Source organism: Callospermophilus lateralis, unplaced genomic scaffold, assembly GCF_048772815.1.
Source record: "Callospermophilus lateralis isolate mCalLat2 unplaced genomic scaffold, mCalLat2.hap1 Scaffold_5972, whole genome shotgun sequence".
NCBI classification, from domain to species: domain Eukaryota; kingdom Metazoa; phylum Chordata; class Mammalia; order Rodentia; family Sciuridae; genus Callospermophilus; species Callospermophilus lateralis.
The window spans coordinates 107,133-133,707 of NW_027514574.1; the positions used below are offsets into that span (position 1 = coordinate 107,133).

The 26,575-nt window shown below is 33.0% G+C and overlaps 1 protein-coding gene across 1 annotated transcript; it reads left to right on the forward strand.

Moving 5' to 3' along the window:
- Positions 1–15,251: 15,251 nt before the first annotated feature.
- On the forward strand, positions 15,252–23,734 carry LOC143387746 (C-type lectin domain family 4 member D-like). Its single transcript, XM_076841945.1, has 6 exons — positions 15,252–15,279; positions 16,982–17,074; positions 20,050–20,151; positions 20,863–21,014; positions 22,468–22,583; positions 23,587–23,734. Exons 1-6 carry the CDS (start codon positions 15,252–15,254, stop codon positions 23,732–23,734), a joined length of 639 nt encoding a protein of 212 aa, XP_076698060.1.
- The last annotated feature ends 2,841 nt before the right edge of the window (positions 23,735–26,575 follow it).

Consider the following 26,575-nt stretch of genomic DNA (forward strand, 5'->3'; position numbering starts at 1 on the left):
CAATTGATACTCTACAGTGTATTGTGTTGCTAAACTGTGATGCTCAATGGGGTAGGTGTATTAAAAGCACTTTTGACTTATGACAATTTCAACTTACAATGGGTTTATCAGGATATAAATGCTTCATAAGTTGAGAAGCATCTGTAGTTGTATTCTCATTGTTATAACTATTAACACATTAATGAGTTTTACTGTGACATTTATATACATGCAAGTATCATACCTTGACAATGTCCACCTTCCCTCTCTTGCTTTCCCTCATTACTTCCTCCTCCTGGTTCTCTCCACTTTCCCTGAAAGCCCCTCTATACTTTGAGGCTGTCTTTTAATTTAATTTATTTTTTTGGTTTCCATACATAAGAGAAAACATGTGATGCTTGTCTTTCTGCATATCGCTTATTTCATTTATCATGAAAGTCAACGTATTTTGAAGCCTAATTTTTCAGTTGTAAGTTTGATGTTTTCTGTCAGTACATCCCAGAAATAAAATCCTTAATAGTGTTATCTAAAATGACAGAGAACACTGTGCTCTTGATATAAGGAAAATTATTTTGAAGATAAAATACGTAAAATATAATAGTAGTGTATAACATCTACTGCATATTGGGACACTGATATACCACATTAAACATTCTTTTTTACTTTTTTCCTTCATGATTTCTGTTTATGTTCCCATTAAGAAGAAAGCATTGTCTGTACATGGTGAGGATTCAAAATACTCCTATTTTGAAGAGCCAAAGATTTTAATATTATACCATCTCAATTTATATAATTTTAAGTTCATTTAAGTTAAAGGTTTTTTACTTTGGGACAATGAGTGACAGACTGTGAATATATTTTATATTTCCCTTACTTCTAATATGATGAGGATAGTTAACAATGAGTGTTATTAAGAACTGAAGGAAGGGAATATTGTAGCAAGATAGTGAGATAGGTGGCTCTAGTACTTAACTTCCAAAAGAAACACAGATTTTTATCACCATCAAAGGATTAAAAATACCTTCAGAACAGCTCCAGAATTCATGTGAAAGGCTATAGCAAATGAGCAGAGTATAGAAACAAATACAGAATCACTGAAAAGATTAAGCAATTTCACTTTACTTATGTCACCTAACAGTGCTTGTTATAACAATGCATCCCTAAACAGTGTAGTCTGTAGAGAGATCCTTTTGGCTTATGCATTCTCAAATGAGGGAAAGAAAGATTGAACTGAATGTCTGACTTCAATGTACCTACTATCACCAGGCCCACTTACCTACAATCCATTGCTCTGGGCCCACCTGGATAGACACTACCATGATGCTTGCCCACCCAAGCATCCAAGCACATTCCCATCCCAAGTTTCTGGATGAGCTGACAGATGAGGAGCTTTCCCTGTTGAAGCCAGTATACAAAGATTAGAAGAGGTGACTCATTGCTTAAATGCATAAACAACAATGCAAGGTATAAAGATCCTGAAGAATCAGAGACAAGTGACACCATCAAAGAAGCAGAATAAAGATCCAATAATAAACCTAAAAAGTTAAGGTCTATGAAGTACATGAAATGTAGTAAGTATTAATAATAATAATAATAATAATAATAATAATAATAATAATAAAGTTCAATTAGTTACAAGGTAACACAGACAACTAAATGAAACCAGGAAACCATATATGATTGAAATGAGACATAATAGATGGAAGCCATATAAAAAAAGATCCAAATAGAGATTCTGGAGTCCAAGAATACAAGGACTGAACTGAAAATATCAATAGAGAACTTCAAAAACAGACTTAAATCAGCAAACTTGAAGACAAGTCATTAAAAAGCATCCATTGGAAAAGAAAGAAAAAAGAAAGAATTAATGAAAGCTTATGTGAATAAGGGGACAACAGCAAGCAAAACCATAGATGCATTATGGAAATTAAAGAAGGACAATATAAAAAATGGGAAAAATATTGTGCAAAGAAATAATGACTAAAAACTTCTACAATCTGGAGAAGGAAATGAACATCCATATTTATGAAGCCCAGGGGATCTGAAATAAGTTGAACATAAGAGGTCTATACCAAGGCACATAATTATACTGGCAAAAGTACAAGAAAGAGCATTATAAAAGCAGCAAGTGACATTGTACAAAAAATCTTTAATTGACTATTAAGTTTTGTTTTGGGTAGAAAATTTGCAAATCAGAAAAGAGTTGGATGATATTTTAAATGTGAAGAGGAACCTGCCAACCATGAGCACTATATCCTCCAAATTGTCCTATCAGAATTAAGGAGAGATAAAAACTTTCTTAAGCAAACAAAACCTGAAGATCATTTCCATTAGACTTACTTCAAAAAAGTGCTAATGGGTGTTCTTCAAGTTGAAATGGAAGGACAGTGATCATCCATCATGAAAGATTATAAAAACATAAGTCTTACTGGAAAAGGTAAATGTATAGAGAAATACAGAATGAAGTAATTCCCTAGGAGTGGTATATAATATGCTACTAAAAATAATAGCAGTGTTAAAAGACAAAATCAGAATAATACTAATCACAAAAATTAGCTAATGGGTGAAGAAAATAAAAATAGACTTTAACATCAGTAAAGTGTGTGTTTTTTTGGGTTGAAATAAAAGCATAAAGAGTTTTTGTACACACTTAAAATTAAATTTTTAACTCAAACAATTTTTATTATAAATAACTATAAGAATTTTTAGATATGCCCGTGGAAACCCAAACAAATAAACAAATACACAACCACAACCATAAGAAATCAGCCAACCAAACAAACTAAAGTAACAACCCCAAAAAGAAACAGGGAAAAGACGTATTTCACTACCAAAAATTTTTCAATCACCAAGGAAGATAACAAGGGAGGCAGAGAAAACAAACAAACAAACAAACAAACATATAGGAATCATTGAACAATATAGTGATAATAAGTCCTTTTCTAATGTTATGGTTTGGATAGGAGCTCTCCCCCCTAGGCTTCTGTTAGTACAGGAATATTCAGAGGTAAAGGATTGCATTTTAAGAGCTATATCTTATTCATTCCATCCTACTTTGAACGGATTGATAGGGTGGTAACTATAGGCAGATGGGGCATTGCTAGAGGATGTGGGTTCTTGGGGGAGTGCCCTGGAAGGGTGAATTGTCCTCCCCTCTTCTTCCTCTCTCTCTCTTCTTCCATAAGCTGAGCAGCTTTCTTCTGGTGGGCCCTTCCTCAACAATATGCTCCCTTATCTTGGGCCCAGAGTAACAAAGTTGGCCATTAATTGACTGAGATCTCTAAAACCACGAGCTTCAGATAAACATTTTCTCCTTTAATTTGTTCTTGTCAGGTGTTTGGTCACAATGACACAAAAGTTTATTAAAATAGATATAAATAATTGGGTTAAATATAAATGAATTAAAAATATATTCTTCAAAATATGTAGATAACTAGATGAAAACAAGATTCAGATATATTCTGTCTGTAGTAGATTGCACAATAAAATTAAGGATACAGAAACTAAAATTGAAAAAATGGAATATATATTGCATGTAACTTGTGACCAAAAGAGAGCAGTTTTGTCTATACTTACATCAGAAAAAGTAGACATTAAGTAAAAAACTACCATAGGAAACACAGAACATTACTATATTAATGATAAAAAATCAACAGGAAGATAATAGCAATTACAAATATGTATGTACTCAACACAAAGTGTTGGAATATAACACAATTAAAGATCTGTAAGGAGAAGGAATTATAAGCAAGAGACTTTAATACCCTATTTGTATTTGTCTTTCCATTAGAAAATTAGATAATAGCAGTCTTGAACACAACATCAAGTGGATCTAAAAGACATATAGAGAACTTGATACCAAAGAATAGTAGAATAGTCATTCTTTTCAAATTCACAAAAAAACATTCTCTCAGATAAATTTCAAACTAGTTTACAAAACAATTTGTAGCAATCTGAAGGATATTAAAATCATTCCAAATATTTTTTCCATATGGGAATTAAACTCAACGTGCTTTACCACTGAGCTACATCCCCCTCATATTTTATTTTTTTATTTTGAGACAGGGCTGCATGGAGTTGCCTAGGGCCTCACTAAGTTGCTGAGGCTTACCTTAAATATATGAAGCTTCTGTCTCAGCCACCCAAGTGCTGGGATCATAGGCATGCACCACTGCACTCAGTTACAAGTAACTTCTTGGAGCATTAGAAAGAAACTACAAATCACTAATCTTATAAAAAAATAAAATACATTGAAAATGAGGTCCCCCTTCACCACTTATTTTACTCTACCTTCTATATATGTACTGAAAACATCAGAACTTTGACTTTTTGAGTTTGGCTTATTTCACTTAGAATTATGTTCTTAAGTTCCATCCATTTATCAGCAAATGCCATCATTTTGTTCTTCTTTATGGCTGAAACTCCATTGTGTATATATGCCATATTTTCTTTATCCATTCATTGATTGATGGGCACACGACTGGTTCCATAACTTAACTATTGTGAATAAATATTGATGGGCTTGTATCACTATAATATGTGCTTTTAGTTCTTTTCGATAAATAACAAGGAGTAGACAGCTGGGTTATATGGTGGTTCCATTCCTAGTTTTATGAGGTAAATTTACCTTTTCATTAGCAATATTTAGCCAGCTTATTTCTTTTATCTGTGAATAAAAAGATAACATAATACACAGGCTATCTGGATAACTAGAAGTTAAAGAAAGAAAAACAAAGAAGGATTTGAATGGAATAAAAAATGATAGTGGTTTGGGGCAACTGTTGTAACCTTGAAAGGAGAGCTAAGCATGCCATGGCCAAAAAAGAAATATAGATATAAATATCTAATTTCTGTTTCCTAAGGGTTTTGTCTTCCATACAAAGAGACAGTCAGTAGCCTTAACATATGGATACAGGCTCACTACTTTAAGAAAGTAATATGATTTATGTCCTTTATTATAGCCTGGCATGTAGGATGTATTAACACACTTTGGAGAAGAAAAGTAAATCTTTACTACTAGACATATTCACTTGCAAACATTTTTAGTTTATTCTGGCCTCTGATCTCCGGGAAGCTTATTGTCCCAGAACAGTGCTTTTTTTTTTAACTTCTCTCCCCAAGAGGAAGCTGTGGGTTATCACTGAATCACTGAGTCATTGTTATGGTTTCGATTCTGTTGCTGGAAGTTTCACCATCATAGTAGCCAGTATATTTGTGTTCCTTTTTCTGCCTCCTTGTATCACTGGACCAGTGGGTCTTTTAACTCATGCAGGATAGAAATAAAACATAGCTAACAGAATATTAGAAAGAATTATTTATTATACTGATTTGCATAGCAAGGTGGTTACCCCACAGATAGAGGAGTCAGGCAGCAAACTGGACCAACCCATAGACAGATTGGCCAAGAAGAAAAGGGGTGAACAACATATGCATGAGATTGTTTGGGGGATAGAAATTAAAATATTTATAGGCTTCAAGGAATCCTCTTATTGTGCTTGAATCAATTTTTGAAGTGTCCAAAATATGCTCCCCAGTCATATCTTTTAACATGTAAATGTATTTAAATGAGGGTCTCAGTTACTTTTGGTTCAATAGTTGTGGGATCTGTTTGCACCAGTTGATGCTTTCTTGTTGTCTATCTTCAACAATGAATATAATTGGAACAGAATTTATGGCATTTATCTTAAGTATAAAGCAGTAAGTTTTAAAAACTGTCTCCAACTTAAACTTTCACCTTATACTCCTGTTCTTGCCATTTATCTTAAGCATAGTGCATGCAGTGCTTTGTTTTCAAAGCTGTCACCATCTTAAACTTGAACCCCATACTCATAGTCTATGCCTCATTTGTACAGACTCCTTTCTAGTTAGTCTGGCCATGATTTACAATATTTGAGCACTAGATGTTTTTCATCCCCTGTTACTCTATGTTTTCAATTTATCTGTCAGTGATGTTTAATTTGATAAAAGATTGTTTTCTCACAGGACTATAGTGATTGGCAATGTGGGTTTGAATCCTATGTTATCTAAATCTGAATTTCAGTTCTAGCATACTCTGGCAGTGTTCAGGAACTTGGGCAAGTTTTTAACCTCTGAAAGCCTTAAGTATGCTATTTGTAAAAGAGGAATAATAATAGCACTTCATTTGGTGCAGATTAAAAATGTTAATCTCCATTCAGTGTTTAGCACAGTACCTGCACATCAACATTAGTTAATTTGTTGCTTTAGCATTTTCCATAATGATCAATGGCTGTAACTGACATCAGCTAATACTCCATATTCTTAAGGTATATTACTTAGTATTATTTAAGTTTTTCGACCAAGGGATTTCTTTTTTATTCTTCACAATTTCTTTGTGGAAATCCTCCATATTTATTTATTTATTTTTCCTTACTAGATGCTGAACGTGCTGGCATCTAGTTCTTCCAAGCCTACATAACTATAAAATTTTTTTCCCTCAAAATTATTTTTTAGTATAATTTTACAAAATAATTTTTCACTGTGACATTTCCAATATGTGTATATCATATATTGGTCATGTTCATCTTTCCTTCTATTCTTTACTCCTTTCCTGTCTCTCTGCTCTGCCCTCTCCTTTCCCAGTTCCTAACAGTTCATCTTCTATTTTTAGGTCATTTTTAATTTTAATTTTTTTTAGTTTTCATATATGAGAGAAAACATTTGATACTTGTCTGCCTGTGTCAGATTTTTCTCATTCAGCATGTATGATCCCCTCCAGTTCCATCCATTTTCCTGTAAAATGATAGGATGTCATTCCTCTTTATAAAACCTTGATATTTATTTATTTTTCAGCATATTTTTATTGATGAATTATAATTATATACAATAGTAGAATTTATTATGCCATATTTGAACAAGCATATATTATAAATTGTTCAATTATAGCACATAGCATATTCCCTTCCTGTCACCTCTTCTTTCACATGACCTACTTGCTCTACTTTACTGATCTCCATTTATCATCATCATTATTATTATATTATGTAATTGTTATAATTACATGCCACACCAAGATGTATGGTGTAATTATACATGGACATAGAATAATTTGATAGATTTTATTACCTACTATTTTACCTCACCCTGTCCTCCCTCCACCTCAGTCCTCTTTATCTACTCTATTGGTTTCCTTCTATCTTCATGAGATACCCCCCCACCTTCTTAATTCTTTATTCCCATCTCTGTTTATCTTCCACATATGAAAGAGAACACTGACCCTTAACTTTATGGGTCTGAATTCTTTAACTTAGCATGATGTTCTTCAGTTTTATCTATTTACCAGCAAATTGTGCATATATACATTTTATTTATCCTTTTAGTTATTGAAAGTCACCTAGGTTGGTTCCATATCTTGGCTATTTTGAAATGTGCTGCTATAAACATTGGTATGCATACATAATATACTGATTTTAGTTACTTGGGATAAATGACAAGGACTGGGATAGTTGGATTCCATGGTAGCCTCATTTCTAGTCTTTTGAGGAATTTCTATACTACTTTATAAAGTAATTGTACTAATTTGCAGTCCCACCAGCTATATAAGTGAAGCTTTTTACCCATATTTTTAGCAGTAGGTTTTTTTTTTATTTGTGTTCTTCAGGATTACCATTCTAAGTGAAGTGAGTTAAAATCTCAGTGCAGATTTGGTTGGCATTTCTCTGATTGCTAAGGATGTTGAACATATTTTCATAATTTTTTGAACACATTTATTCTTTTGAGAAATGTCTATTTATGTCCTTTGCCTTTTTATAAACTGTTTGATTTTTTGATAGGACTGAAATTATGTTTTCTCCTTATAATCCTAAAATTTGCAGTATGAGGCACTTATATTTTCTGTAAATTTTGAAATTCCTTTCCCCATTCTCATATCACATCTTCCGAGCACATTCATTTGGCTCCCTTTAATATGATTGGATTTCTCTATCAGTTTCTTCATTACTGATTTCTTGATGAATTTTTGGACTCTGTGCTGCAAACTGCTAATCAACATTCAATTCTATATTTTTTTTAATCTGTCCTTTAGCTTTTCTTTGTACCTTTAATGATCTTTTATCAATGCTTTCAGTGCTATTCCTTGTCTTATTTCAATAGTGACCTTCGTCTTGAATTGTAGGACTCACTCAGAAACTGACACTATCTTCGACCACAGCTGAGTTAGATACACTTTCTGGACATTGTGTGATAGACTTCCCATTCTTATTCCTGAGCTGTAACAATCTAGGGGGATTATGCTACCATTGCCATACTCTAATCATTGTGCTGGTTTACAATCTTACCCCTACCCCCATGTTTGGGCAGTATGGAACAATAAAAAGATTGCAAACTCTGGCATCATATAGGCCTATATAAGATTAAACAAAATTAAAACCAAAATAAGATATGTACAAGATAGTAATTTAAAAATTTACAAAGTGTTGATTATGAAAAGCAATAGTCTTTTCTTATCCTACTGTGCATATACAAGTTCTTTCAGTGTTTTTTAAGTTTTAATAATTTCTTCCATGATTCTAAATATATATATATATATATATTTTTTTTATCTGAAAATTACAATTCAGTACTCCCTTAATTTCATCTAAATTCTGCTCTCCAATTTTCTATCTTTGTCTTTTCTTATTTCAAATTTTGATAATTATGTGATGATTATCACTTTTAGTGAATTTATTGGTTACTTTTATAATTCTAAAAAATATTATTGGCTGTCTATTTATTTGTTACATTTTGCTAAAATAAGAATGATTGTTTCTACAATTCCTTTATGTTTATTTACCCTTTTACTTTCTTGGGGGGGGGGCGGTGGTACTGTAGATGGAACATAGGGCCTACACTGCAGCTGAGCCCAAGCCTCAGCCCTTTACTTCTTAAGTCAGTCACACTTTTAATTTTAAATTGTTAGAGTCATTGACACATTTCTGATTCATTTAGAGGAGACAGCTTCTATTACGCAACATGAATTGACTCCATTTGCTTGAATTGAATTAATCATTTCAACATAATCTAAATTTTAATTTGATTCCTACTTAAACCCTAACTTTCTCATATGACTTATATTATTTTCTAATATTGCTTGTTACCTTTCCTTAAAAAATCTGTATCTGTTATAGCCTTGTCCTTTCAATTGTTCTATTACATGGTATTTTGTTTAATCTGGTCTTCTCAGAACCCTTCTGTTTGGTCCATACCTAGTTTATTATTCTTTAGGCTTTTCCACAGTTGTCATACATAGACTTCCTCTCCCAATTCTTGTGTTTCTGATCTACTGTTTCTTGTATACTGTGCCTTTCTCTTTATCCTATTGGATGTAACTCTTAGTCTACAAACTTGGATATGCTAAAAGCAGTATATGTTTTAATTAAAAAGAAGCCTGATTCTAAGCCCCTATTATGCCAGCCAAGTAAGAAGTTAAATCTATTATTCTGGGGCTGCTTTTCCTTAATTGCAATTGATGTGATGAGAATCCAGGACACTTATGTGATATCCAGAAAAACAAGAAAGACTTTTAATATTCAATGCACCAGGGTCTCACTGATTGTGCCATGTTCACTTTTGGGAGCCTGGCAGGATATGGGATACAAGTTATAAGGCTGCTGGAATGGGGCAACTTTTGTTCTTATGAAAGTCTTTAGAAATCTCCCCTCTTCCTCTTTATAGGATCTTTACCCAAGCACTCCAATACCTCCATTTTCTGGAAAACAAAAGAAATACGGTTATTATTTGTTATAAGTAAGTTTTTCTTTTTTTGTGACTGCCTGACAAACCTTCCTTGAGGTGAAGAAACACAAGGCCTAGGGACCTGTGAATATGTAATTCATGTACTTTCAGTACTCAGTTATGTTGATAATCAAACATCAGTTTTTTAGCATGACATGATAGGGAACAGCATCATGCAGAGATTGAGCCCCTGAAAGACTGGTGTCTGCATCCTCATCATTGAAATCACATTGTCTCCACATTAACACCCAGTGGCTTATTTGTACACAAAAGCTCCCATGTAGCTTGTCTTCATAGTTACAGGAATCAGTAGGTATGCCAACATTTTCTTTCCTAACTTGATCCACTGAAATTACTTTAAAAATTTGTATGTTTTTTTGTTCTTATTAAACTCATCAGATCCTTGTAAAAGGTTTAAAAAAGTTTTTTTTTAATGTGTGTGTCTATGACAACATAAATAAATTCCCTAAAAACAGGCAATTCTTTGTGAAAAGAGAGATTCAGCTTTTAAAACTGGAATTCTGTTCTTCTACCTCCTAGTCCCATTCCTTTATTGATATTCCTTTGATTTTCAAAAGATCCCTACATCCAATTTCCTTTTCCTTTTTCCTCTATAATTTATGCATATGAGAGAAATCATAAGATCCTTGACCTGCTGAGTTTGATTTATTTCACTTACCATAATGGTCTCTAGTTCCATCTGGCAAATGACATAATTTCATTTTTCTTTATGGTTGAATTAAAACTCCATTGTGTATATACACCATATTTTCTTTAGCCACTCTTCCATGGATGGAAACCTAGGCTTATTTCCATTGTTCAGCTAATGTGAATTGTGCTGGTATAAACATGGGTATGTATGTATCACTGTAGTATGATGACTTTAATTCTTCAATATAAATATTGAGAAGTGATATAGTTGGGTCTCATGGTCCTTCCATGGCTCGCTTTTTGAGGAATCTTTATACTGATTTTCATAGTGGTTGTATTAGTTTAGAATGACAACAATATTATAAAAGTTTTTCTTTATTCCCACATCTTCAGTATTTATTATTGTCGGTATTCTTGATGATTATCATTCTTGATCCTACATTTTCTTCTAGGAGTTGCATAGTTTCTGGTCTAATTCCTAGGCCTTTGATATATTTTGAGTTGGTTTTTGTGCAGGGTGAGAGATAAAAGTCTAGTTTCATTGTTCTACATATAAATAACCAGTTGCCCCAGCACCATTTCTTAAAAAGGCTGTTGTTTCTTCAGTGTTTGTTTTTGTTATTTTGTCAAGGCTTGGATGATTGTAGATATGTGGGCTTGTCTCTGTGTCTTCTAGGCTATACCATTGGTCTATGAGCCTGTTTTAATGCCAGTACCATGCAGTTTTTATTAATATAGCTATGTAGTATAGTTTGAAGTCTAGTGTTGTGGTGCCTTCAGCCTTGCTTCTTTGGCTTAGAATTGTTTTGGCTCTTCTAGGTGTTTCATTATTCCAAATGAATTTTAGGACTATTTTTCTAGTTCTGTGAAATATGTCACTGGTATATTTATGGAGATTGCATTGAATCTGTATATTGCTCTTGAGAGTATGGCCATTTTAGCAATCTGTCTATTATGAACATGGGATGTCTTTCCATCTTCTGAGGTCTTCGTCAATTTCTTTCTTCAATGTTTTATAGTTTTCACTGTAGAAGTATTTCACCTTTTTGGTTATATTTATTCCTAGATTATTTATTTATTTATTTATTTTTGAGGCTGTTGGGAATGGAATTATTTATGAAAAATGAAGGAATCTTTTCCACTGAGGTGGTTAGGATAGTTGACAAGAAGGATGGTCACTTTCTTTCTTTCTTTCTTTCTTTCTTTCTTTCTTTCTTTCTTTCTTTCTTCTTTAGCTAAGTATTGAGAGTGAGAGCAAGAACTAGAAGTTGTTAATTTCTTTCTATTTTTTTATTGCTCTCTGAACTGCCAGTTTGTATGTCTGTCCTAAGACTGAAGATGGTTGAAATAAATCTCAACTTCTCCTTTCACCAGTATGAGGTAGGATGGAATGGGAAGTACTGTCAGTTGGAGTTTTGTCTGTACAGACCAACTAGGGTGGGGCTGATGAACTAATTCTCTTCTAGGTCTAATTTGGCCTCAGGAGCTTTGTTGAGTGGTGCATGTTCTGGCCTGGCAGTTGCTAATTTCTGTGGGAAGTCTGGATCTCAGGAGTATCCCAAGAATTCTTCTTATGGGGACATGGAAGCCAAACTACACACTCTACTGCCCATAAACACAATCTTCCCAGGGTTACTCCTGAGTGTATTCACATCTGTCTGTTCAGGTTACCAACTTGCTTCAGTTGGCCCATGAGCTGCCAGACTCAGAGGAGTAAAGAGTTGGACTCCCCTTTGCGTTTCTGATCCCTCTGGCTGGAATATTCTCTGTGCTTGTTTCACTCATATTCTACTAGACCACAAGGTAGATGCTTGCTGAAATAGTGTGGCAATGTTTGCTATGATTTCCCAGCTCCCACAGCAGTAGTTGTAGCATGGCTGCCTCAAGGTGATTTCTGCTTCAGCTATCTGTAGCCAGCACCAATGGCACAGAGCAGCCTCTGCATCAGTAAAGTTCAGGCTGCTTTTCTGGTTTTCTGTACCAAATCTGTGTTTCTCTCTATGTTCTCCTGACCTCTTTGGTGAACCAGCACTGTTTCTGTGGCTGCTACCACATCTATCTTGGTTCCAATGTACTCTTTCTTCTTTGTTTAGTATACCCAAATTTCTGAATCTCTAAGATGCTCTGACTGATCCATATTGAATTTTAGTGAAGTCCCTCTTTCACCCAGCTTGCTGAGAAACAGTACTACCTCTGCTTGAATCCTAATCCACAGAGCAATTAGGAATGCAGCCTTCCTGTGATGTATCCTCTTGCATCTCCTTGAGGTATTACCTGATCTACTTTTTTTAAAAATTGATCTACTGTTTGAATAAATAAATGTGAAATGGCTAAGTGTTAAAACAAACATTTGAAAAAAACTGAGGTAAAATAAAATATTACCTCACAGAATGGATATTTGGTATATCATAATAAATAAATGTGAGTTTATCAAAATTATTTCAGCTAAATTTTTAGTCATTAAGTCACAAGAGCTTGACCACATAGTATATCAATAATTTCATAAGACTCAATTTCTGGATTGCAATAAACCACTTATTTTCAAAGAGATTTCTGAAGAACCAATGTATCTTTGGGGTACTGCAGTTTCCTCTAATACTGTCTTCTTTTATCAATACAATTTATCTTTGATTATGTTTAGATTAGACAATTTATTATAAGCCTTGTGCATTTTTCCCTCTTGAAATGTGATGGTGTGCTGTATTCTTCTTCTTCTTCTTCTTTTTTTTTTAACTTGGTGTGCTGTATTCTTAAAAGCTGTGAAGAACTTACAAAGTAGGAATTTTCTGTAGTGAAACATGCTTACTAAATAAAATTTATAACTATTATTATAAATTCTAGTTTACCATGGAATTCCGCAACTAATAAAATTATGATGTAGTTTAATTTCTGTCTTTCTGCCTTTGCTATTTAAAATCTTTTGCAAAAAGGAGGCCATGCTGCTCTACTTTTGATATTTAAAACCTTTTGCAAAAAGAAGGTGATGCTGTTCTTAAATACCACACTGTCTTAATATTTATGTTTACTGGTATTTTATTTCCTTATTTAAATATTGAAAGTAAAAATTTACTATGAAGTCAACAATTCTCACAATCATTATTTCTAGGAGCCATTTATTCTGGTCAAAATCAATGTACATTTTACTTGACTCACAGAATTCAACATATAAACATACAATAGGATCTTCATTAAAATTACATTTAGAATAACTAAGAATAGTTTAAAATAAAATATTAATGTGTTAATAATAAATTTGAATAAAAAGTTGTTCTTATACTACTAACATTGTTTTTCCTACGTGATCATATGATCATTGATCATACAAATTCAGGAATATTAGGAAGAAGTTCAAATCAACATTCAACTATTTGATGGTGTTCCATAAACTGGAGTAAAACAGCAGATATTAAAAACATTCCTAAGTAGAAACTGAACTTTTCAGTGCATTCATAGTGGAAGCTATAATGCATATTTTCATATCTTACTATATTTTAGTCATATTATTTTATTCCTGATGTTTGGACTCACCTTGGGTCTAGACTATGGTGACTATATTCATATATAGACTGAAACCTCTGAAACCGTGAGCTCAAACAAACTTTTCTTCCTCTATGTTTTCCTTACCAGGTCTTTTGGGCACAGTAAAGCAAGAACTTACTAAAAAACAGGGCTATATTCTGGAAACTGGACTTTAAGAAAGCTCTCTAAAGTGCTAGGCACTTGCATTAGTCACCATGAGCCACTAAAATAAAGTATCAGAGATTGGATGCGGAGCAAACACTCAACCTCACAGTTATGAAGGTGGAAGTATGAGATCAGGGTGCCAATGTAGGCAGGTTCTGGTGAGGGCCCTCTTCAGGTTTTCAGATGGTTGGTTTCTTTCTGTAACCTCACATGGAGAGAATGAGGAGGTGGGTAGTGGCAGAAGAGAGAGATATCAAGATATATCAAGTGCAAACTCTCTGAGTACTTTTTAAAAGGGCACTGATTCCAGAATCAGTGTGGAAGCCAAACCACACACTCTGCTGCCCATAAACATAATCCTCATGATTTTATCTAATCCTAATTGTTGCTCAAATGTCCTATATCTAGATATCATATGGGGGTTAGGGTTTTAACCTAACAAATAGTCACTCTCCACTGTAAGTGAAGTCAGGGGCTCTGTTGGTGTCTATCACAGAATCTTCCATTTTCTTTTTCTTTGCCTTAAAAATCCTATTTTTTTCTCACCTAAGAAGATCCTGGAATTTAATGAACAATTTTTACCACCTTTCCCTCAATTCCCAAACAAAGACTTCTGTGTTTTCACATCAACAGACATACAAAATGTACATTAAAAGCTTTTGTTCATTGCTTATTTGTCTTTGCCACCTAGAAGAGAATATCTCACTTGGTTCAAGGAAATTTATAAGGGCAGAGTTTACCCCATGCATATAACTGCCTTTGAAAAGACAATATCCAGGAAAAGAAAAAGATGAGGGGATGAGTATTTCGTTTTTATCTGGCATAATGGTTATTTCCTTTAGGGCATTAATAATGTTTTGTCTAGATGAACAAAAACAAATTGTGAAATCTTACATGACACACCAAGGATCTCATATACTTATGGAAGTGTCTACCAACTCTTTTGGGGCATTGCTTTCTCAATTTCCATTTTCACTTTGCCCCATCTGCTTGAATGAATCAAGGGAAACCCCAATTTTTGAAAAGACTTCTTCTTTTGAGTCAACTGTTACACTGGGAACTTTCTGACCTCACCAGAAGCTAAGATTGGTGTTCAATCTCAAGTATTAATGAACATATTTCTCTATCCACAGAAATATATACCCTGAAAAAAAAAGGACGAGGTTCCTGGTCCTCTTGACCACTGGTCAACATAGAGTAAACACAGAATGAGGCTTGGAGAAACTCAGAGTAAACGTGAGTACTTTTTTCAATTTTAAAGAGGCAGAGGAAATGATAACTAAGAGTTAACAATGTGAATTGATGATAATTGCAAAGATAAAAGATAGTGATGAGAAGGATCAGTGGGAGGAAATGAGAATAACCTTGGTGAAGAGACAGATGAGTTGGGTAGCAGAAAGTTCTTTACAAAATGTAGGTTGTACCAAGAGAGAAATAATAAAAATATAAAAGAGAAGTAAGGTGAAAAGAAAGAGAGTCATTTGGGAAGATTCTTTTAAAAATGCTTTTATTAGTGCATTGCAGTTATATACAAATGGGGTTTCATTTTGACACAAACATACATGTGTGGAAAAGCATTTGCTTCATTTTAGTCCTCAGTATTTCCTCTTTCCCTCCTCTCCTCTCTCCTTCTGTTTCTCTTTCTCTATTTTACTTGTCATTCTTCTATTTATTTATTATTTTTAATTGGTGTTGTATAGACATATATAAAGGCGAAATTCAGTGTAATGTATTCATATTTGCAAGTAGCATAACTTGGATAACTTCATTCTGCTTGAATGGATTCTTTTAAGGGGGAGAGAGAAGGAAAGTGTAGAAATACACTGCCTCAGGATCATGGTATACCATGGGCTCTGACTCTGATTTTGTTTGACTTAAAGGACACCAAAATATTTGTATTGCAAGAATGTTAAATAATAGTTTTGAGAAATATAGAGAATCGATGAAAAATTATTTAAATTTAAAATTAAAGTTTTGCTTAATCTCATCAACCCTCCAAGGTGAACTTTAGTAGGATCACATTGTACAGTGGTCCTGAAAAATGCCTTTTCATGTAACAACATGTCTTGGGAATTTTTATGCTAATACATAATGATATGCATAATTATTTAGTTGTTACATATAATTTCATTATATACACTGATTGTAATTTTGAATATATGATATTGATAACACATATGTAAGTATTAGGTCCTTTTTTTCACAACTATTTGATGTATTCCATAAATAAAATAGCAGCTATTAAAAACTGCAATGCACATTCTTTTATTTGTAGAAAATTAATGAGTTTAAAAAATGGATAAAATCTATTGAATTGATATTTCTGAAAGATTTTTTTTTTAATTTACAGTCTCAGCAGCATTTGTTTCCTCACTGTGGGTACTTATTTCCTCACATCCTTGCCAACACTGCAATTTTTACTTTCCTTCTACAAATCTATATGAAAAATCACACTACAATATTATAGTTCATGTTTCCTGATTGATAACCATTTATAATTTCAGCAAATTATAATTTTGGCATATTTTCTGCTCGAAGCTTTGCTCAGTTTTCTAATTGATTTTGAAATTCTTTATATAATATGGATTGTAATATTGAGACAAGACTTTTCTTTCATGTATTCCTTATTGTTTTAGGTTGTTTTTGTTACATAGAAGTTTTAATTTTTATGTACTCAAATTCTCAACTTTTTATGGGTGTCAGGTTTTATGTCTTGCTTATAGAAATGTTTCCTATTCCAAAATTATAAAAATGTTTACATTTATTTATTTACCACTAAGCTCTAAAATCAATATATTCACAAGAAATATTTAAGCTGTCCTCTAGATACTAAAATGTTTTGGATGTTCTTACATTTAGCTTGCTCCTTGGTAGAACTGCATTTCTTACACTTTTTGGCCAAGTTATCTAACCAGTTTTTTTTTGTTTTGTTTTTTAGGACAAGGAGGCCGGCATTCCCAGCTGGTCACTTGGGTCTTTGCAATTGTTTGCATCTCTCTTCTCAGTGCCTGTTTTATTGCAAATTGTTTTGGTAAGTTATTAGCTAAGGTGGAACTCTTATTGAATTATTTATTGAAAACAACTTTCATAAGGTTAATCCTAGCCTTTTACTGTCTTGATTTTCCCCAACGTATAAACGTATAATACATTCAGTGCCTTTGATTTACAATTTAGACTTACCTAGTTGCCTTTTATTGTTTGATGGTGCTATCTTGTGCCACAGAATGAAAGATTATTTTAGGTACTTGTAAAAACTGGTAAAAATAGTAAAGTTTTGAAGTGGAATTACAAGGGGCTGCATCTTATGAGTAGGGAGTAGGCAGAAAAAAAACAACTTTCTAATGTATTCACTTTGAAAGGGAGAGCAAGGTTGGATGTTCCCCTCCATTCCCTTCTCTGCCTCCTTCTTTCTTTCCCTCCCTCCTCCCCTCCCTCCTCCCTTCCCTCCCTTTCCTTCTTTTTTCCCTCCCTCCCTATCTCTCTTTCTTTCCCTCCCTCCCTCCTTCTCTCCTTTCTTTATTTAAAAAAACACATTATTGAGAAATGATTGACATATAAAAAACTGTAAATACTTAACAGACACATATGAAGTTTGAGGATGAGTATATATTTATGGGACCATAAGTATCATCACAACCATAGGAAAACTTGTTTTTTTATGATATCAAGACCCAAAATAAAATTATTAAAATAAAAGTAATATTACACAGTTACAAAAACAAACAGACTAGAGGAAATAATAGAGATCTTAATTACATATCCTGCATACATAAACTTTTTATATAAAAACAGAAGGGAATATTGCATAGTTATGAGAAGAGGATAATTTTGCTAAATTAATATTTAAACCCATTAATTTATCTATATTTAATAAATGAAACTAGGCTCATGCATCACACTAAGTACAAACATCCATCCTAATTGGATTATTGACCAAAATGTGAAGAGTGAATTAATTAAATCTTAAAAAGATAAATGGAGAATATCTTTATGATCTTGATAGGGCAATGATTTCTTAAATCACAAAATGCACATATAAAATAAATACAGCTTTGACAAATTATAATACATTGAAATAAGAGTTTCCATATAACAAGATAACAAAGTGGAAACAGAAAAACCTAAAAGAAAACATTTGTAGTCTATACAACTAATGTATGTGATATCTACACTACAAAATCTTTTCAATTCAATAGAAAAGAATATCTACAACATAATAGCAAAATTTTAAATAGTACATTATAAGAAAAATGATAGACAAATAAACACAGGAAAGTCAACTTCATTAGTCAGGAGAAACGCAACTGCAACTCACAATGAGATACCTTGCAAACATTCCAGGACGGTAATGATTAAAAAATCTGGCACTTCCCAATATTGTTGATGCTATGGAAAATTGGACCCGAACTGCTAAAGACTTGGTGCTTGTGTGAGTGTGAAGCAGACAACCTCTTTGGAAAAGTGTACCATGATTATAGTTTATAACACGTTTATGCTATCGTCATCCATTGCACTTCTAGGGATTTACCTTACAGAAATACATGCTCATGTGCTTTAGAATGGTGGTGAATATTGCTCAGAGAAGCATATTCACAACAGCCAAACACTGTATATAATACAAATGTCTACTAGAAGTAGAATAGATAAATATGTTTTATACATTACTATAGCAAAGAAATGGTTGAGTTATTGCGCATGCATTAGCATGGATAAATTCCAGAAACAATACTGAGCAGAAGATTAAAACCAAAGGAATACATTCCATGATTCCATATGGTCTTGGATTACATTATTAAAGTGGTAAAATTGTGAAGCAAAGCACTTTAAAAGTCATGAAATGGTTACCTTACAGGATAAATGGAATGCATTTGGGTTCTGAAGGCCACTGGCAATATTCTATTTCTTGGGTAGGACAAAATACCTCGAGTTTAACATATTATTATTACATGTTACAATAGTTTTCTAAACTGTACATTTATGTTTTCCACTTTCTTTAAAGCATTTGGCCATATTTCAGAGAAAAATTACTAATAAACATTAATATCAAATATAATTTTCAACAATTGCTTTTTAAAAAATATTTAATTAATTTTTATTTTTAAAATACATGACAGTGGAATGCATTACAATTCTTATTACATATACTGAGCACAATTTTTCATATCTCTGTATATAATGTATGTTGACACCAATTCATGTCTTCATACATGTACTTTGGATAATGATGTCTATCACATTCCACCATCATTGCTAACCCCTGCCCCCTCCCTTCTACTCCCACCCCTCTGCCCTATCTAGAGTTTGTCTGTTCCTCCCATGCTCCCCTCCCTACCCCATTATAGGTCAGTCACCTTATATCAGAAAACATTTGGCATTTGGGTTTTTTTTTGGGGGGGGGGATTGGCTAACTTCACTTAGCATTGTTTTCTTCATTGCCAACCATTTACCTGCAAATGCCATGATTTTATTCTTTTTTATTGCTGAGTAATATTCCATTGTGTATATATGCTACATTTTTTTAATCCATTCATCTACAGAGGGGCATCTAGGTTGGTTTCACAGTTTAGCTATTGTGAATTGTGCTGCTATAAACATTGATATGGCTGTGTCCCTATAGTATGCTGGTTTTTTTTAAAAATATTTATTTATTTATTTTTAGTTTTCAGCGGACACAAGATCTTTGTTTGTATGTGATGCTGAGGATTGAACCCAGGCTGCACGCATGCCAGGCGGGCGCGCTACCGCTTGAGCCACATCCCCAGCCCTAGTATGCTGTTTTTAAGTCCTTTGGGTATAGACCAAGGAGGAACAGCTGGGTCAAATGGAGGTTCCATTCCTAGTTGCTCTCAACCAATTCACTTGTTGCTGGCACAAGGAAACTGCATAGGAAGAAAACACAATGTGTGGGCTTTAACTATTAGAGTAAGAGAAAATTTAGACTGCTTTAATTTTTCTATTAAAGTTGGTTATGTAAAGAAAGGAAACTAAACTTTTCTTTCTTGACAGTGACACATAACAATTTTTTACGTAAGAGAGGAATGCAAAGGTTCAAGTTACCAGAGTATCATATGAAGCTAACGTGCATCAGAGAAGAATCAGGACTAAAAGGTATAGATAGCAGAGAGCATAAATGAATGTCTTCTTATTTTCATTTCTATTCAAATTCATAATTTGATTTAAAGAATATAAGCAGTAAGCCAAGGAGGAGTAAAATAACATAAAGAAGAATCTAGCATAGAGGTGAATATATAAGTAAACTGGGAAAAATATTTCTCATGACTACACTCAGTGGAATAACTGGAAAAAATATAATAACACATTCATGGGCTATTTTCGACATCCAAGATATAACATGAATTTAATTCCAATTTATTATATGGACAGATTCTTCTTAGACTATATAGCTCAGCTGAGGTATCTTTTTATCTTTTATTTGCATTCTCATTTAAGAGAATGGAGAAATGTTTGAGTTTTAACAGATTTCCTTTTGACTCCTTCTGATAAGATGTCTTGCAAAAGACTTTAAGGAAACACTTTATATTTGAAAGTAAATAGATATAGGGACATTGTTTTTGAAGAGAATACTAAGCAATTTTCTCATCGACATTATGTGGTTTCAGGTACTATTATTTAGAAGATATTTAGAATTTAGTTTTTTGAGATTTTGCTAGGGGGGTGGGAAATGGGAGATAATGATTGTGGTAATCCTGGTATTACTTACACAAATGTTAAATGGATATTAAGTCATAGAATAGTTATGCAATTTGTCACAGATGAAAAAAAAAATTTATCTAATTTCCATTTCAATTTTCACCTTAGGAGATACCTGGAATTGCTGTCCTATTGGCTGGAAAGGCTTCCAGTCCAACTGCTATCTTCCTTTTAATGACAACAAAACATGGGCTGAGAGTGAAAGGAACTGTTCAGAGATGGGAGCCCATCTGGCGACAATCAGCACAGAAGCTGAGCAGGTTTGTCAGGAACTCTACCACAGTTTCTCTACTGCTTTTAATTTCTTTTCAGGGAAAGAATTTTTGTGCTCTTCTAGGCCTCTGGATCTTTTCTTCATCTATTCCATATGCTTGGTGGGCCTTTTCTTCTTCTCTTATTTTTTTTCTTCTCTCCTTCCCTCCCTCCTTCCTTCTTCTTCTCCTTCTCCTTCTTTCTTCTTCTTTGGGGGTACTGGGGATTGAACTGAACTCAGGAGCACTCAACCACTGAGCCACATCCCCAGCCATATACTGTATTTTATTTAGAGACAGGGGTCTCACTGAGTTGCTTAGCATCTTACTTTTGTTAAGGCTGGCTTTGGATTTGTGATCCTCCTGCCTCAGTCTCCTGAGCTGCTTTGATTACAGGCATGGGCCACTACGCCCAGGTAAACTGTGGTTTTAATATAAAGTCCACCATATGTTACAGTATACTTTACCATTTCTCTGATAATAGAAATGTTACATACATGTGGAATTATATAGTAACATATACATCTATCTATGAAACATTTTTTACATGTTAGAAAATTAGCTATTTTTCTTTATATTGTCAACTTCTCATCTTTCTGGGTTTTATTCAAGCATTATCTCTTCTAGAAAATGACCCTGATGACCTTCCCTACTCCACAATCCCGATTCTAAGTTGTAGGTACAGTTGTAACTCATTTGCAAGTGAGGTCGTAGCATTTACTCTAGTGTACTAAAATGTCTGTTTGCTACACCATCTCTTCCATTGACTCCCACTTGGGAGAGGGCTGGAGCCTTAATATACTCATCTTTGCATTTCTAGTGTTCTGTGCAGAGCCAGGTAGGCACACTGGATAAGACTTATTAAATGTTTGGTGAGTATGTGGGTAAACGAGTGATTAATCAGGATTGATTATAGCTTCTCAAGATAAATTACAGACAAAAAAATTGAGATGTATAGTTCTAATTCCAAATAAAGAAATATTTGGGTAAGTTCAGTTTTTCAAAGATGAAACTTATTTCCTCATATATTTATGACTCAGATTCTATTTTTTTCTTAATCAATAGTTTCCTTGAGTATTCTATCTCTAAGCCTTTTCCATCTATAGGATTGCTGCTGTTCAAATAAATGCAATTTAAAGAAACAATTTAAAAAGGCAATTTTAGAAACAAAAGCCTCTACAAATAAAATGCTATTAAGCAGGTATTAAGAGGGCTTCAAGTATAGCTCATTTAATCTACACAGTAACTCTATGAAGTAGTAAGTTGTTCTTTTTGGAGATAAGAAAACTGGGGATTCAGTAAGACAAAAGTATTTACTAAAATCATTAGAAGCAGGATTTGAAAACAGACCTGATATCAAATCTTTGTACTAAACCAGTAATCTATTTGACTTCTCTTTCTCAACAAAACAGCTATGGCTTAAGTTCAAATATATCTATAAAAATCTATATTTTGTGTGGAGAACTTTATGACTAAATTTTTGGATAGACGATTTTCATATTTCCTGGGACTTACAGACGAGGATATGGAAGGTCAACGGCATTGGGTGGACCAGACACCATTTAATCCACACATGGCGTGAGTATATTTGTTGGGGCTAAGGGCATTTATAGGCAAATGTGGGAAGATGTAGCAAGAAGAATTAATTGTAGAGTGGAATACACCAATGTAAAATATTTACTCAGAATAGAGCAGTGTGGATCAAGTAGCCTCTGTAGTCCACACCCAGTTGCAGAATAATCCTGACTTTAGCAAAATTTTTGGTATTTTTATTTATTCAATATTGATGGAAGAATGGATAGCTTAACAGTTATTTGAGAAAATAGTCCTTAAACTTGACATTTGTATAAACAACATAATGTGATATATATGTCTTCACTATCAGCTAAGAGTATACTACTGTATATGTATGTATGTGTGTGTGTGTGATTCAATTCCAGTATGGGGATTGAATCCAAGTACATTATACTACTGAGATATACTCCCAGTCCTTTATTTTTCATATTGAGACAGGGTATTATTAAGTTTCCAAGACTGACCTTGAACATAATTGTGATCTTCTTGAGTCTTTGACATTACATGTGTGCCACTATGTCCTGCTGATAAAAATTATTATTGAGAATTATAACCTGTTTTTCTTCTGTGAAACCAATATTGTCTAATATAAACAAAATCACAAAGTATATAATTACAATGTTTTAGCAATCACAAGAATAAAGCAAAAAGAAATAGTAAAATTTATTTTAATAATGCTTTAATTATCATGAATAATATATTTAACTCAATAATCCAAATCTTGTTTCAATGTGTGATTAATAGAAAACTATCAATAAGATGTTTAAACCCTTTCTTTCTGTACTAAGTTTCCAAAGTAAGGTGTGCACATAACAAACATCTCATATGGAGAGATCACATTTCAAGTGCTCAATAGGTGTTCAAGAGTCACATCAAATAGCGACTCTTGCATTGCACAGTGCAGCTCTGAAATGTTCAATAGGGACATTTTCTCTGACATGGTCCCCTGATAACTATATCTGTAATCCATATCATCTATATCTCTCTCTGTTTCTTCTTCTTTCAGATTCTGGCATGAGGATGAACCTAACAACTTTCAGGAAGAAGACTGTGTTGTCATTGTTAATGTCCAAGATAAATGGGCCTGGAATGATTTTCCTTGTAACTTTGAGACAAGTAGAATTTGTAAGATACCTGGAACAGGATTCAACTAGAAACCTACAAAGCGATCCTTGTGATGAAAAAGAACAACCAAATCAAGCAGGGCAGAATGTAAAACATCATTCAAACAGAGAAAACATGGAGTCATAGAGCAATTTTCAGTCAGAATGCCCTTATTTATTTTTGTTCAATTCATGCAAGATTGTGTGTGTGTGTGTGTGTGTGTGTGTGTGTGTACAAGATAATGTGATTTTGTGTGGTGTTTTCATGGAAAGAATCATCTATTCCATGAGAACCAGTTTCATTATCTTTGCTTTCTTGATATTATCTCAAGGTAATTACTTTTTGTTTGGTATGCATTGATTAAATATCTAACAGAATCACTTGAATAATGCAATCTTTTTTGTCATTTTTCTTTTTTTTAAATTCTTATCTCTTAGAATTCTTAACTGGTAGTGGTGAATCATTTTTTTTTACCCAAGTATCACAGACTTTGAAGTATTTATGTGATATTTTTATTGTTTGATGTTTCATTTTCAGACTTTGAAGTAATGTCATTAAACTGACATTTGTGAGTGAAAATTTTCCAGAACCATAGTATAAAACAGTTCTAAATTATGGTACTGCACAGGTAGAAAAACAATGAATAACCTTCTTACTCCACTCTAAATAATTTTGAAAGCAGAATGTATCAAACTGACTTAATATCATTTTTAGTGGAAAATCCCATTATTGGCCACTTGAACCAAACACCTTCAATTCTATAGGATTGAAGAAAAAAGATCCTTGGGAAGATAAAAAACTCACCTTTGTATTGCTTGCTCCTGATAATCATTACTAAGGCTTAGATCTATCCTTTAGTAGAGATGAAATGTATTCCCTTTGGAATTATAGGAAAGTTACTGGGGATAATTTGGCTCTTAGCTAACAGTTAAAATTTATTTATTTATTTATTTATTTTATGTTGGTTGTTCAAAACATTACATAGTTCTTGATATATCATATTTCACACTTTGATTCAAGTGGGTTATGAACTCCCATTCTTACCCCGTATACAGATTGCAGAATCACATCAGTTACACTTCCATTGATATATATATTGCCATAATAGTGTCTGTTGTATTCTGCTGTCTTTCCTATCCTTTACTATCTCCCCTCCCCTCCCCTCCCCTCCCCTCTTCTCTCTCTACCCTCTCTACTGTAATTCATTAATTATTTGGAGTTCCACTATATTGGTAACTTCATTTTCACATGAAGGAAAGAGTCACATTTTAACCCATTAATTTATATTGTTAAAATATTTTTAAGCTATAAAGCTATAGTTCAAACTAGAAAGGAAGTCATTGTTTTAACCTCTTAAAATTGTTATGTATGTAATACCACTTATGAGGCAGTCCCATTCAACTTTAATAAAATACAGTGCTTTCTTAAAAATTTTAATCAGCTAATGTTTCCTGGCTCTCAACTGAAAAATTTTAAGTAATAATTTTTTAAATGATTTTCTATGCCACTCTTTTAAAAACAGTATTTATTTTGTAAACTGTTATTGATTTTTCTGATTTTGGAGTGTTGGTGTATGATTATATGTGGGGATTGGGTGCATTGTGTGTGTGTGTGTGTGTATGTGTGTGTGTGTGTGTGTGTGTGTGTGTGGTGTGTGTGTTATGTGTCTACATCTCAAACTGATGCTTTTAATTGGAATGATACAAAATAGTTTTAATCCTATCTACCATATACACTAAATTACATAGCACAAAGCCTGTTATAATAATTTTATGTAGATGCTACTAGGCTTTGTTCAGTTAATTCTTCAATTATTAATTCATATAAACCTGTATATAGGTAGAGATTCAGGTGTCAATAAAATGTGATAATTTATTCAGTTATGTCTATCTCTGTATAATGTGTTTCTCCAAATGTCAATCATCTTTCGTCACCTCCAATGCCATCACTACACCTTAAGCCTCATGGCCTTTGAATCTATCTCTCTGTTACCAACCTTAGTCATTTTCGGTCTGTTTTCAATTCTCATAGTACATCTCCTATTCACAATTTTTTGAAACATAACTGACAGTAATTTAATAAAACTAAACTCTAAATTTTAGTACTTCATAATATTCTAGAAGCTTGAAACACTCAAAAGATTTTAAGCAGTGTTTTCATTTTTATTTTTTTAAATATACAAGTGTATTAAAGAGGAAAAACAAGAAACACATAAATAAAAGTATGAAATAAATCTTCAGTCCCCCAATGCCCCTTCAGAGGAAATATGATTATTGGTTTCTTATATATATTTCCATATGTTTACATAATATATAACTATATATTCTACAAATGAAGGGTTAAATATGTATACTGTATAAGCTAGCTATGTACTATATGAAATATAGACATATGCATACTATATGAACATGTTAATATGTAGTCCACAATATTTTATACTGATATAATCAATATTTACATATTCCTAAACATCTTTTTTAAACATAATAATGGTTTGGAAATTGTTTTTACCTTGTTTTTTATAAGTGAATAGTATTTCATTGTATGGTTGTATCATAATTGGAAGTAATCTTAAAATTATAAATTATTTCCTTTATATAATAAAAAATCAACAAGATGATAGCTCTAAAACAAACCACAAAGCAGTCCCAGTTCAGAGCTGGAAATGGGGAAAATATTTCATGGATTTTCCACCTACAAATATATGGGGCTTACAGAACAAATTTGAATGCATTGAGAGGTGATGTGCAGTTCTGGAGAGTTAAGAGATGGATTATATGTGTACATAGAAAACTAAATAAATATGAAAAATAATGACAATACTAACCACAGTGAAAATCAGAATGCTTTAAGAGTACATGATAATATTAGATGTATATAATACATACTAG